This window comes from Porites lutea, chromosome 14 (assembly GCF_958299795.1).
Source record: "Porites lutea chromosome 14, jaPorLute2.1, whole genome shotgun sequence".
NCBI lineage: Eukaryota > Metazoa > Cnidaria > Anthozoa > Scleractinia > Poritidae > Porites > Porites lutea.
In genome coordinates this window covers 3,927,030-3,940,288 of record NC_133214.1, presented here as the reverse complement: position 1 = coordinate 3,940,288, position 13,259 = coordinate 3,927,030, and the positions used below count along the sequence as shown (strand labels likewise).

Sequence of the window (13,259 nt, the reverse complement as noted above, 5' to 3'; positions counted from 1 at the left end):
AAAGATTATTAATTTTTAATTTAAAAAATGTTTATTATTATCATTATTATTATTATTATTATTATTATTATTAAAATTGGTAAAATAAAGCTTTCACTGGACAGCTTTTTTAAGCAAAATATTATTAATAATAAAGCATTTTTATCAATAAACAATTGTTATTAATTATTATGATTATGATTATGATTATTATGATTATTATGATTATTATGATTATTATGATTATGATTATGATTATTATTATTACCTATTCCTTCAATTCTCACATGCTTTGTAAAAGGTGTCTTTTGACCAGCACAGTAAGTACATATTGCAGTAGCTTCATAAACCAGTGCTGCCTGGAAAAAAAATGAACATGATGGGATATGTTAATAATTTGTAAGATGAAAACAAAAACAGAGAAAAGGAAGCTGACTTTTACAAATGTATATGTTGTAGTTCAATTTTTTTTCTGGTTTACAATTTGCCTTGTATATGGATTGCTTGAAAATCACAGGGAGAATTTGTAGGGAGCCTGTTGGAGCCTCGTTTCCTGCACTCCTTTAACCAGAAATGGAGGGCAAATGATTTCTTAATTCAAGGAAATGTAATTAGTCTGCTACTTCGAAGTACCCACAAAAACATAGTGGAAGTTGAAATAAGTAATCCCCGAAAATCAAGTAGTTCAAAAGATGATTATAGGGCAGTTCCAAGATGGATTAGTTACCTAAAAACTGACAAGTTCTGTTTGCAGTGTAAAAGAAGATTACACTTCAGCCAAGAATGGTACACTACATCAGTTACAAATTACATAATAGAACTGGAGGGCTAGGGTAACAAACATTAAATTTTATTATTTTCATCTATGGTATTTCTTTAGAGATCTTACTGTGGGGCAAAATGATGCTTTGATACTGCATGAAGTTCTTGGAGCCATGGTTCCACTTTCTGGAACAACAGAAAATGGTTCTAACACCTTCCACTGGAACTTTGTCACAAGGTCGCTGATCAAAAGAAGCAGAAAAAAAGGAAATTAATATGGAATGAAAACAACATGTTGCAGCGTATTTCTTTCAAATGTTAACTTATTCATTAGATGACAAGCCTGCCAGCAAGCTCTCTGGCGTGCTCTGGGGGCGGGGCGGGAAAAGGAAGGAGAGCTTGCAACTTCATCTCAGGAATTTGAATACCTGTATCGAAAAAGTCAATGCGAAATGCTGATTGGCAGAGATGACATTAGTAATGACATCATTACTCTTGGCACATGTTTTTCAAAGTTTGTTTACATTCGCGCTCATTGCCACTTCGTGCTGATTGGAGGAAATCTAACAACTCAGTCGACAGGGAGGCACAGGGGAAGTAGAGGTGGAATTCAAATTCTAGAGATGTAGTTGCAAGCTCTCCTTCCTTTTCCCGCCCTGCCGCCAGAGCTCCCTGGATAGCTTGCTCGCAGGCTATTCTATGAAATTTGAAAATTTAAAAATTTTATTTTTATGGATTTTAAAAGTTACTTTCCTGTGTTAATTTTCCCCTGAAATTATTTACCTTGTGTTTGTAATCTGGAATACAACTTCAACAGAGTCCTTCACTGCACACATGCCAAACTTCAAGGAATCTGGTACGGCTATATCTGCCTTTGGCAACACAGCTTTCATGGGAATGGAGAAAACTCCTTCCTGAAACAGAGGAATGAGACTTGTGGCTTACTAACAGTGAAAATACTTACAACCAATTGTTTCCCTTTTTATAATAACTGTAAATAATTTGTCCACAAACCTATAGAAAGTAGAGATGAGATAAAGATTCAACATCTTAACGTTATCCAGTTTTGCCTTAAACCACACTCTAAGCTGGATGTTGTTTATTAATAAATAGCTTGTCTTTGGAGTTCAGACAGCCAGAAGAAAGACAGAAAATTCCTCAATTGGTTCTGACTCCATTAAATCCTATACCAATGGTAGGGGATTTAATATTATTGCAGAACATTTTAGGAGGAGCTACCCACAATGTGAAGACAGTTACTGATAAAGCCTATGAGTAGGAAAACAGATTTAATGAAAATGCATCTCAAAACATTCTCGCATGAAGCTTGATGCCATAGAATTAAAGGAATTACTTGGGATTAATAATGGGTGTAGACTAGGTAAACAATGACTAAACTCACATGTGTTTCAAATTCAATACAGTCTTCATATTGTCCCTACAGCAAAATAGAATACAGAAAACATATTAAAATCTTTCATTCAATATTACCTACTCATGATCAGCTGAAATAATATTTTTAATCAAATCTACAAAGTGAAATGTGAAACATTTAATTTAATTTAATGTCTAATGTGAAACATTAGAAAATACTCAATGCATACCTTGCACTACTTGACAACAGAGATTTATTTATAGATTAAATAGCTACCTTTTCAAGAGGTCTGAATGTGACAGGCAGTGTAAAGCTTGTACCAGAACTCAAAACAATCGGCTTGGGATAAAGTGTTGTAAAAAACCTACTTGATGGAGACCTTAAAACAAAGACAAAAAAAAAGAGGTTTAGGAAGTGGTTTTTTAAACAAGAATCTAAATAGATTTTCCAGAGTATTATTGATTCTACAACTAACAACAGTGAGATCTATCTGGGTGCTTCAAAAAATAACTTGTCTGGCATGATACACTATTGTACGTCCTGTAAATGTGTTGCTACATTGGTTGTCCAACTAACTGTGTTCCAATCAATCCTTTGACAAAACACTGCAGTTTTTTGAAAGCAAATACTTACTTGTACTGTAGTTTTTGTGTTTTAATCTGCACATTTTTTAGTACAATTTGTTGAGTGTATTCTCCACCAGGTTCCCATCCCTGCCATGTAACACTGTCGGCAACCTCTATCCCAAAATGATTGACACTGCGCTGTGTTTGGACTGGCATGGTTAACTTTAATGCACTGGCTGAACAGATAAATAAGGAATTTCCATCAGTCAGCGATACAGTGATTGTGTTGAAACAAAGAAGAACCTCAGTAAGTGAACACTTCCAGTCAAACCAGAAAAACCGTCAACACCAGAAATATTTCTGGAATGTTGTTGTGTTGCAAGAAAAAAACCAATCAGGTGTGAGAAAACTAAACCGCAAGCAAGAACATTAATTAGTTTGTGGTTTGTGGCTTGCTCGCATGTCCTGATCTTTGCTATGATTGGTCTTAACACAATAAATATTCTTGAAATATTTCAAGTGCTCACAGTTTTCCCGGTCGCACTGTAAGATGACTGATAATCAGCACGTCACAAATGTGGGTCAAACAAAAAATCTTGATTCCACAAGTCTCTGCATGGCTTAGTGGATAGAGTGCCTACTAAAGGTTCAGGAGGTCATACATGTAAGGCCAAATCCTGTTACGAAGTCAAGAATTTAATCTTTTTCCCATGCTCATGACATGCTGATCAACCCATCTCTTAGGCTGCATGCAAATGGACGCAACAATTCCCAACACTGTTGCGCCAACAATGCTGGAAGTTGTTGCGTGCGTGTTGGCAGTGGTGTGCAAACAGATGCAACAACTCCCAACAATGTTGGGACCTGCAGTGTATCTTGGGAAGGATACAACCCATAAGTCTTTGTAAACCATGCATAATGAGCGTGCGTGGCCCCAACAATGTTGAAAGAGCTATGCAAACGGATCCAACATTGTTACGCTACGCTTCGGCAATCATGGAACAAAAGAAATGTTGGGAGTTGTTGGTGAAAAGCTTGACTGGTTTCAAACTTTGCAGAACAACACACAACAACATCCAACAACATGCAACAGGGTGTGCAAACGGACGCAACATGCAACATCCAACAATGTTGGGAGTTGTTGGCCAACAATGTTGCATCCGTTTGCATGGGGCTTTAAACTACAAGAGTTCTTTTAAGAAAGAAACAAGGCAACTCTTTCTGTCGTATTACACAGAAGTACTTTTAAAATGTTATTGTGTCATGAGCGAAAAAAGGCTGGTCAAACATGAGAATATTAATACTGTACAAACAGTGTGATTGTTCAATAAGGTCAAAATCTATTATTTAGCTCGTATATTTGCGGTTGTTTGAGGTATTCATAGTTTTTATGATTCAATGATACGCTAGTAGTAAGTTAATTTTGTACATAAAACGGCAATATTACTTTTCATTACACTGCAGCACATGTGAAAGGCAAGATTGCTGTTATCTGTATGAACAAACCAGACAAACAAAGTCTGTAATTAACTTATTGAAATAATTTCCTTCTGTGCTGTGGGTTGCTTTTACTATCATTTACGAGTGAAGAAAGAAATTAAAATTTCTCTCTTATTTAGGAAAAGAAAAAGGTTTTGACAAGGAAACATACAATGAAGCATTCCAGATTGTCTCTTACAAACTTCATTATTAAATTTTTCCAACCCGATCAAATTAACTTGTCAATAAACTCACCAACTAAGATTTACAGTGATCAGTCTGATGAATTCCAGGTCTTTCTCGTGCCCTAGCGAAGAAATTCATAAATAATCAGGTTGTTAAAACTTTGTGCAGAAACCAACAAAACAAAGATGGCGCCCACAAGGTTGTTGATAGGGAATCACCGTAGTTACGAAACTTACCATATTTGGATATATTTCCGTTCCAGGCTCCTCTCCCTTTTATCGACCTCCGGTGAACCGGGAAATATCAAACGATGGATGGTTCAGAACCGGACCTGAAAAGGATCGAAGATATCCCGTAAGTTTGAGTTTTTACCCCTTGATTGCATATCTTACAAAGAAAAGGATGCCAAAAACTGTAACTCTAATTGATTAGGACAATCTGTCACGTTTTGTTTGCACGTAGTGTGCTTCTTCCTGTCTCCGTGGTCTTCTGAATAGGCCAAGTACGTGCCAAACATTGGATTCGAAACTCGATTGTCACTTCAACTCTATTTTCTCACATAAGACTCGAACGTTTTCTACATGTCAAAGGTGTTTCGGTAGAAAAAGAAGGTTTTATTTTAACCGATAAAGCCGTAAATATACAATGAAACTTACATTTCTTATTTTAATGACGTAAGCTTGAATATTGAGCTTATCAAGCATAAATTTGTCGACAATGGCATATTAACTAGACCTTCGTAAACCTACAGGTATATTTAAGCTTAATGCTTGCTAAATAAGTTAAAACGATACTGGAGATGAATTTCTGATTATTAAAACAGGTACGTGAGTACTGTAGAGTGAATGAGAGGGCGACTGCGTTACACAAAAAGCCTGCAGTGCTCATTTGAAAAATATCCACAAGCGTATTTATAAATCCTTATTTTTTTCCTTTTCCATGTTTTGATTTATATGAACTATACTGTTTATGTGCATTTTCAAAAGGTATGGTTTTTTCTGAAACTGGTTACAGATTTTGACTGTTTGGGTTTGAAAGACAGTAAGATTTCATGATATCGGAAACCAGGTAAACAAAACATACCCAATCTTGGACCCTCTTGTCTCTTTCAAGAGGTATGCCCCACCACCTTCACTCCCTCCCAAACATTCCAGAATTACCCCCCCCCCCCCCTCCCCCACTCACCCTTCACTCAAAGGCATCTGAATAAGCCTGGTTCCTGACTGTTCTCACAAGCAATAAACAACAAGCAATGTTTGTAAAAGTGCTTAAAATGACATACTGTTTCCTTCTTTATAAATTCTTCAGGTGGTACCATGATTTGACAAGAAACAGTGCTGAGGCATTGCTTTTAGATTATGGTCGTCAAGGAAGTTATCTGATTAGGCCCAGTAAGAACAACCCTGGGCATTATGCTGTATCAGTGAGGTGGGTAAATGAATAACAAGTGGGGTATTGAGACCTTTTGACCCCTCTCCAACCCCTGCCCCCTCTTTTAAACATAAATCAATGAAAACTGTGAATCTGCCATAAAAGTCAATGGAAACCAAAAAACACAACTTTGGTGGTAAAAATAAAGGGACAGTGTGTCACAAATCCCACAATATTAAGTCTATAGTCTTCAAAGAACACTGATTTTACAGCTTTACAGACCTTTTGAGTGTACCCTTTTAAGAATAGTTTAAAACAGTGATCTGGAAATATAATGAAATTTAAAAAATCATATAAAAAAGTAGATGTATTTATATAATAAAAACCAAAATGTTCTAAAAAAGAAATTACCCACCTCTGCTTTAAGAGGAGACTTAAACTGAAAAACCACAAATTTCAAGAGCAGCAAATCTAAAAAAATGGCTTGAAGCAAAACTGAAAATCCCACTGTCTCTATTGTAGTGAATGAGTGAAGCTCATAGTAAATTTTGATAAAAATCTATATTGTAAAATAGGAAGTTGAGGTTATAAGACATGTAAATCTGAGTTGACAACAAACTCTTTGCAATAAAAGTAATATTATTTTTATACAAAATTCTTTTCAAGCACTTAATTATGATAAGAACGAGAAGGCCTAGGGCAGGTTGTGAAAAAGTCCCTCTTAGGGTTTGATGAGATACACTGTGTAAAAACAGAAATAAATCTGTTTCTTGTTCAATACCAGGCCCAAATGCTGAACACTTTTAAAACAGAAATAAATCTGTTTTTTGTTCAATACCAGGCCCAAATGCTGAACACTTTTAAATAAACAACAGGCCCCTCAGATCAAATAAATGGCAGGGATGTTCTTTATAAAATAATTTTCATTGGTTTTAACCTTATCAATTAATTTAAGAACTGTCCTGATAAACTGGTTCCCATCATTTGTTTAAATGTTGGATATCACTATCCACCAAATAAATCACTATCCTGTGAATAAGTATTAGGGAAACCAATTGCATTCTCAACTGGATAGAGATAAGTGGAAGGAAGGAAGGAGTCATGGATGAGAGGACAACAGACATGCCCTCTTAACAATATAATTTATATTAACATGTTAACAGTAAGCTCGGATGTCAACATGCAAAGGCGCCACTGGCAGTAGCTTTCCTACCCACCCATCCCATGATGTGAATGATGTCTGAAGGTTGGCCACATCACCGGAGTCTACGTCCCCTACTTTTTTCGAACAGTGGTGTAGGTTCTTTTATGTCCCACAAAAACAGATAAGTGTAAGTGCTGTGAGACGGGACCTACAGTTTTTTGTCCTTATCCGAGAAGACTAGAAAGTCTAACTGTTTGCAGATGTCATTACAAAGGCAGCACTTTCTTCTCAGTTATTTAAAGACCCTGAGTGTTGGTCTGGCTGGGGTTCAAACCAGCTGTGACCTCCCGCTCAGTAGACTGGCACTCTCCCAACTGTAACCAGGCATGTATATTATTCAGTGGGTAGCACTTTCCATGGTCAGTCAGATGAAGACCATTCTGAGCTAAGTTGAAATGATGTCTGGGCTAGCAAATGCTACCTTTTAAATAACTGGGGCAGTAAATTAATGTTTTTGCTAATCTTGCTGAGCATAGTTTCCTGTGTTGTTACAACAGGAGTGTTGATTCTGTGAAGCACTTTGCATTGACCTCCAATAATGGCACATTTGTCTTTGGAGTAGGTAAATTTCATAATCTCCAGCAGCTGGTGGATCATTTCCAAAATTACCCAATCATTGGAGGAGAAACAGGTTTGCTTGTAGAGCACATTATTTGCATTTGCATTTATTGGTTCCACAAAATATCAATACCAATAGTAAATTGTCAGTAGAAATTTCTATTGGGAGGCAATCTGAGAAGTCAAACTTTGAAAGGGATAGTATTTTATGGCTGGCTCGCAGAAACTCTATACATGTACTGTCTGTATAGCAATGTACACAGAGTCAACCCTCTTGATGGACACCTCTTTACGATGGACACCCTAGTAAACAGACACTTACAGTTGGTCCCTGACTTTCTTTACTCCCACTTTGTTAATTGACTCTCTGTAAGATAGACATCACTCATAGATGGACACATGCAGTCTGTACGGACAGTCCAAAAGGTGTCCATATTAGTGGACTTGACTGAAGACATTGCGTAGGCCAGCTGCAGTGCAGGCTACAATAATTGTAGCCTGCACTGCAACAAGATGAGTTCAGACACTTTGCCCTAAACTGGGATTACGTTTTACCGACTTGAAAAGGAGAAAATATGGCTTTTCCTTCCCCATCCCCTCCATGCAATGTTGTGCCGATGTTCGAGCTACCTATAGAAAACAACAAACACCCCAACTTTGATTGGAGGGGGCAGGGGAGGGGTGCAGATTCTATTGTTCTCTGAAGTTATCCTATTTGAGTACAATGTCTCAACCATTTTGTCGCTGATTGTAGGTATTTTTTAAAAGGGGAAGGCTTGACTGTATTTCATTAAAGAGTTTTGTTAGATTAAATTTTGTGATTTGATGTCTAAAAGTATCTCAGCATCTGCAACCTATTTGTGGAGATCGTTTAATTATAATCTCCTGTAAAGAAACAAAATTACTGTTTTCTGGTCAATACTTAAACTTAAGATTAAGGCCAGTGATTCTCAGCCCTGTCAAAAGGAGCAAGCAGCTGGCGATTTTGCCTCTTCCAGTGGCATTTTGCTGTGTACCATAACTCAGCATTTAAGTTCTAATCAGGAACATTTAGACTTTTGCTGCCTGCTACTCTGGTTATCTTGCCCACTATTGTAAAACATTTTGACTGGGCTGGGTTCAGTTAATCTAGACTAAGAGTATCAAGAAAGAACTTTTGTCTAACATGCCACATATCGATGTTAATTGAAATTCTAAAACTAAAATGTTCTCTTTGTTAGCTTGTCTTGAAATAAAATATTAATATTTTAAATTTTTAGGTCAACCTATTACACTGGAATACCCATATTCTTCTCATGTGCCAGAACCTTCAATATATGATGAAATCAGTAGGCATGCTGTGTGTGGGTTCACTTCAACCTCGCAGTCATCTGAGCAGGAACCAGTAGATATGGACTGGTCTGTGAGTATCAAAGGGACAACATCAGGAGAATTCTGTTAGATATTGTTTGTGTAAACTAGTAATTAACTGCTATAAATTCACTAAAAAAAACACAATTTATGTTGAACCTCTTTGGCCTGGAACTTTTGCTTAGCACAATTAATTTTTTAGGATGTGTCCTAATCCTAAGGTATATTTCGTTTTTTAGATAGCATCAAAGGAGGGTTTTCTTACCAAAAAAGGAAAAATTCATAAGGTAATAGAAAAGCTCTTTCTCTTTTCACCAGTAACATTCTTTATTCTTATCAGAGTACCATAACCATAACCTGTTATGACCCATCTGTGAATCACATATTCAGTTGATTTTTATGTTGCCATTCCCAATTCATTGAAACATTATTGCTTGCTTGTTTTTTTCTTTCAGAACTGGAAGAGACGCTGGTTTGTCACAAGCAGAAACACCTTACAGTACTTTAACGAACGAGGGGTACGTTAGCCTGAGTAAACAACTGACATTTTATGACACCACTACTGGTTTCCACGCGAAATGACATTCGAGGAAGGAGGACAGAAATTCCATATTGATGACACGTCACTACCCAAATCCGGGTAGTACTTCTGATTGGTTGAAGCAATTTCCCAAGTGGCATGACCAATCAGAAGCAACCAATCAGAAGCACCACCCAGATCTGGTTAGTGAAGCGTCATCAGTATGGAATTTTTGCACTCATTTCTCAGACATCATTTTTGAGGGGAAACCAGTGGTGGCATCACGAAATACTGCCTGTTGTCTCATGCTAGGGGTACGCAACTTTAGTTATTACTAATTCTAATTAATTTCAAAAAGGTTATGTGGTTGTGTGGAGTTGTAAAATATAAATTTTAAAGCATGCATTTACAACTCAAATAGACTGTTATCTCAACTGACTTAATGGATATCAATAGATTACATTCATTTGCAATATTTTGTAACAGGATAAGAAACCATTAAGAGTGCTGGACCTTCGGCTGGCAGAAGAGGCTTTTAAAAATAACACTTGTGGAAAACCAAATGCATTCAGGTAAGATTTTATGTGGGTAAATTTACAGTTATGGGGGGATTATTGTTACTCCAACTTTTAAATGTGCGAATCAGATCCCAAAAAGCTACTGAGCAGTACCTTCCTGTGGTACTGTTTATTATGCTGTACAAGGTGGTTCTAACTTTTAAGTCTGTGGATGAAATCCCATGGTGTGACCATTCAAATGAAAGCTACTGAACAGTACTCTCCTGTGGTACTGTTTATTATGCTGTACAAGGTGGTTCTAACTTTTGAGTCTGTGGATGAAATCCTATGGTGTGACCATTCAAATGAAAGCTACTGAGCAGTACCTTCCTGTGGTACTGTTTATTATGCGGTACAACGTGGTTCTAACTTTTGAGGCTGTGGACAAAATCCTATGGTGTGACCATTCAAATGAAAGCTACTGAGCAGTACTTTCCTGTGGTACTGTTTATTATGCTGTTGAGTCAGTGGATGAAATCCTATGATGTAACCATTCAAATGAAACCTTTTTGCACGTGCTTAGCATTCAATAATCACCTTTAGAAGAGGTCTTCTCCATGTCAGATCAATGCCAAATAGTCTCAACCACTAACAGTAAATTTTGTTTTTTCAACTGATGTTTGGTAACATGATACAGTTTTGGGGAAAACCAATAATACCGTCAAAATATATATAATATTAACAGTGGTAACATGATGGTATTTATTTCCTCTCTCAGCTTGGTTTTTCCAAATAGAACATTTTTCCTGTATGCAGACTCCAAGGAGGAGATGCAAGAATGGATAGATCTGTTAACATGGAAACTGGTAAGATCCGTGAAAATGCAAAAGTTTCGGTACATTTTATTAACAAGCTTGGTTGTACACTATATTCATTTTTCTTAACTGTTGTTGTTTAAACCACCCAGTAATACCCCAAAATATATGTGTCCCTGTTCTAAGAGTTTAATGACCCATAACTCAAATACTAACTTTATGGGTCATTTAAAATGTCAAATGTAATTGGCCTAATGTAGGGTGATGACAAATACACATTTAGATAATCTAATTAACCTGGTCTGGAACAAATTCACCTAGGGTGAAACAAACTGACCTAGGTTAAAAACAGATTGGCCTAAGAAACAAATCATCCTACAACATATACATTTTCATGTATCAAACCCAAGGCCAATAGAAGGGTTTGGGGAAGGTGCCTGGACTAGCATGTTCCAGGCTCTCAGATAGTATGGGTGACGCGTAAGTGAAAGACACGTGAAATATGAGCCATGATCTGTAAAAAAGGGTTATCTTGGAGCCTGGAACAGGTATTTCCTGGGAAACTAAGGGAGCCACAAACAAGCGCAGAAGGTAACCATGACAACCTTTTGAGTGGTAACCATCAGGCACGAGGGAGCTTAAGCAACCATGTTGAGGACGACAATGAAAACATCAAAAAACAATTGGTCTTATGGGCAAAATAATGCTCTGCACATGCATCATGCTTTTTAGTACCTTTCTTCGACGTCCACTGCACGAGTACCATGCAAAACCTCCTAATGCAATGTTTTATGCAGGACGTGAACATTTGACAACAAATTTTTCTTTCTCTTTTTGAACCTCAATAAAGTCATATTCAACTCCGCGACAGATCACCCACATTTAGCAAATTAAGCTGGTCCAAATAGATGCAGTAAAGTTTGAAAGGATGCAAATTAATTCTTTTAGTGATGTTTTCACTGCTCTTGTCGTCATCGTTGCCTAAGCTCCCTACTTTCTCTCTGAGAACCTCAGTGGAGAGTTTCACAGATACTTATCAAGACACATCCAGGGGAAAAGGGAGGGTAAAACCTTATAAAACAAAGCTTGTTCAGTCAAGATGACTGGCCATGGGTCTCTTTTTTATTTAGCCACACCCTTCCAAGGTCAATGAAGTATAAAGCAAGATAAATTACATTAGTTGAGTTGACGTATGCTGAAGGTTAAATGTATGCAGTTTGTTTCAATTATTGGAATGTACTGCATTTATGTGACAGTAAAACAAATCTTATCTATTTTGCAGGATAAAATTAAGAGAAATAGCCGGAGTGGTAAGTTGAAATGTTTTTATTTACACCTTCAATTGCTCTCTTGTCATGCACATTATTTTATTTCTTGTTGTAGTGTAACTGTATTCATATTGTGTCATCCATATATATTCTGTTTTCAGTTACTGTCTAAAACTGATTCAGATGATCTAATGAATATGTCAAGTGCAAAGCATCAGCTCTCTGGCAATGAACATGCCTGCATTCTCAGATGTCACGTACATACAGATTTTAAGAGGAAATTAATATAATGCAAGGCTTTGGAAACTTCATCAGTGCAAAATTTAAACTGTACCAATTTCAAAGAAAATATTTCAAAAAGCTAATGAGATTATTAGGTGAACTGTCATGTCCTTACTTAGGTCATGTTGTACTGAAAACAAAGTTAACTTATTGTCGTAAATCTTTCGTTCTTAGAACAGCTATTGATAGTTTTAGGTTGAACATGTAAACCCTTAATAAGAGACATCTTATTGTTGGAGATTAAACCTCATATTTGACTTATTTTTGTAAATAGCTGTCACTGAAGTTATTATATTGCTGTTATTAATAATAAGTACAGTAGGAAAATTATCAATATGCCCACTGAGTCTTGATTAAATTGTCATCAATATCTGTGGAGTATTACAGGTGTATCTAAGGTCTGTTTTACAAGCAGCTTATATAAAATAGTTTTTGCAACACGTTACGTAAGGATGTACATTTGGTATTTTAAAGCTAAAGACCTGTTGTTATAAATTATAGTAATTTTGTGACATCATAATTATTATATTTTTATTTTTATTATTATTGAGTGAAATGTGCTTTGAGCCCACTTCATGATATCTAGATGTCAGATAAGACATTCTTATAAAAATTATTTTATTATAGTTTTATTGCTGTCAGTCTATGTTATGTTAGTATTTATGCTGATCTGGACATTTTTTCCCTAAAAGGCTGAATAAAAATTATTTGAAAGCGATATCTGCTTTTTACATTTTTTGTTATTTGACAATATAAAATTATATTTACTGTGGGACAATAAATTATTAAGATAATATTTACATTTAAGAAATGAGGCACTTCACATTCACCTTTAAGTTTTCTGTTTAAAAATATCCGTCGACTTCGCTCCGTCATTTAACAAATTTAAATGAAATGTCTTCATCCTGGAAATAAGCTAGAAATAAGAGTTTAAGTCCCTAGCAAATCGGTGATTTATGTACAAGACAGGAAATACAGTTGAACTGCTATTCTCGTGACAATTTTACAATCAGGAAGGACTCGTCGAGAGTTGCTACAGATGACTGT

General features: G+C 36.2%; 2 protein-coding genes across 2 annotated transcripts in view; one reads left to right on the top strand and one right to left on the bottom strand.

The window, feature by feature from the left end:
• Positions 1–4,512, bottom strand: part of LOC140925309 (cilia- and flagella-associated protein 65-like) — a 34,612-nt gene extending 30,100 nt beyond the window's left edge. Inside the window, exons 1-7 of the mRNA XM_073375313.1 lie at positions 4,417–4,512; positions 2,750–2,918; positions 2,393–2,495; positions 2,144–2,179; positions 1,525–1,655; positions 869–983; positions 248–338 (exon numbers count right to left, since the gene is read on the bottom strand). Of these exons, the coding sequence (XP_073231414.1) occupies positions 248–338; positions 869–983; positions 1,525–1,655; positions 2,144–2,179; positions 2,393–2,495; positions 2,750–2,898 (625 nt within the window). The 5' untranslated portion in view covers positions 2,899–2,918; positions 4,417–4,512. The remainder of the gene's footprint in view (positions 1–247; positions 339–868; positions 984–1,524; positions 1,656–2,143; positions 2,180–2,392; positions 2,496–2,749; positions 2,919–4,416) is intronic.
• Positions 4,513–4,596: 84 nt separating this feature from the next.
• On the top strand, positions 4,597–12,930 carry LOC140925308 (dual adapter for phosphotyrosine and 3-phosphotyrosine and 3-phosphoinositide-like). Its single transcript, XM_073375312.1, has 10 exons — positions 4,597–4,701; positions 5,656–5,775; positions 7,420–7,553; positions 8,740–8,882; positions 9,070–9,117; positions 9,286–9,348; positions 9,837–9,922; positions 10,626–10,713; positions 11,945–11,972; positions 12,092–12,930. The coding sequence occupies exons 1-10, from the start codon at positions 4,658–4,660 to the stop codon at positions 12,100–12,102; spliced, it is 765 nt and encodes a 254-aa protein (XP_073231413.1). The 5' UTR covers positions 4,597–4,657; the 3' UTR covers positions 12,103–12,930.
• Positions 12,931–13,259: the final 329 nt, after the last annotated feature.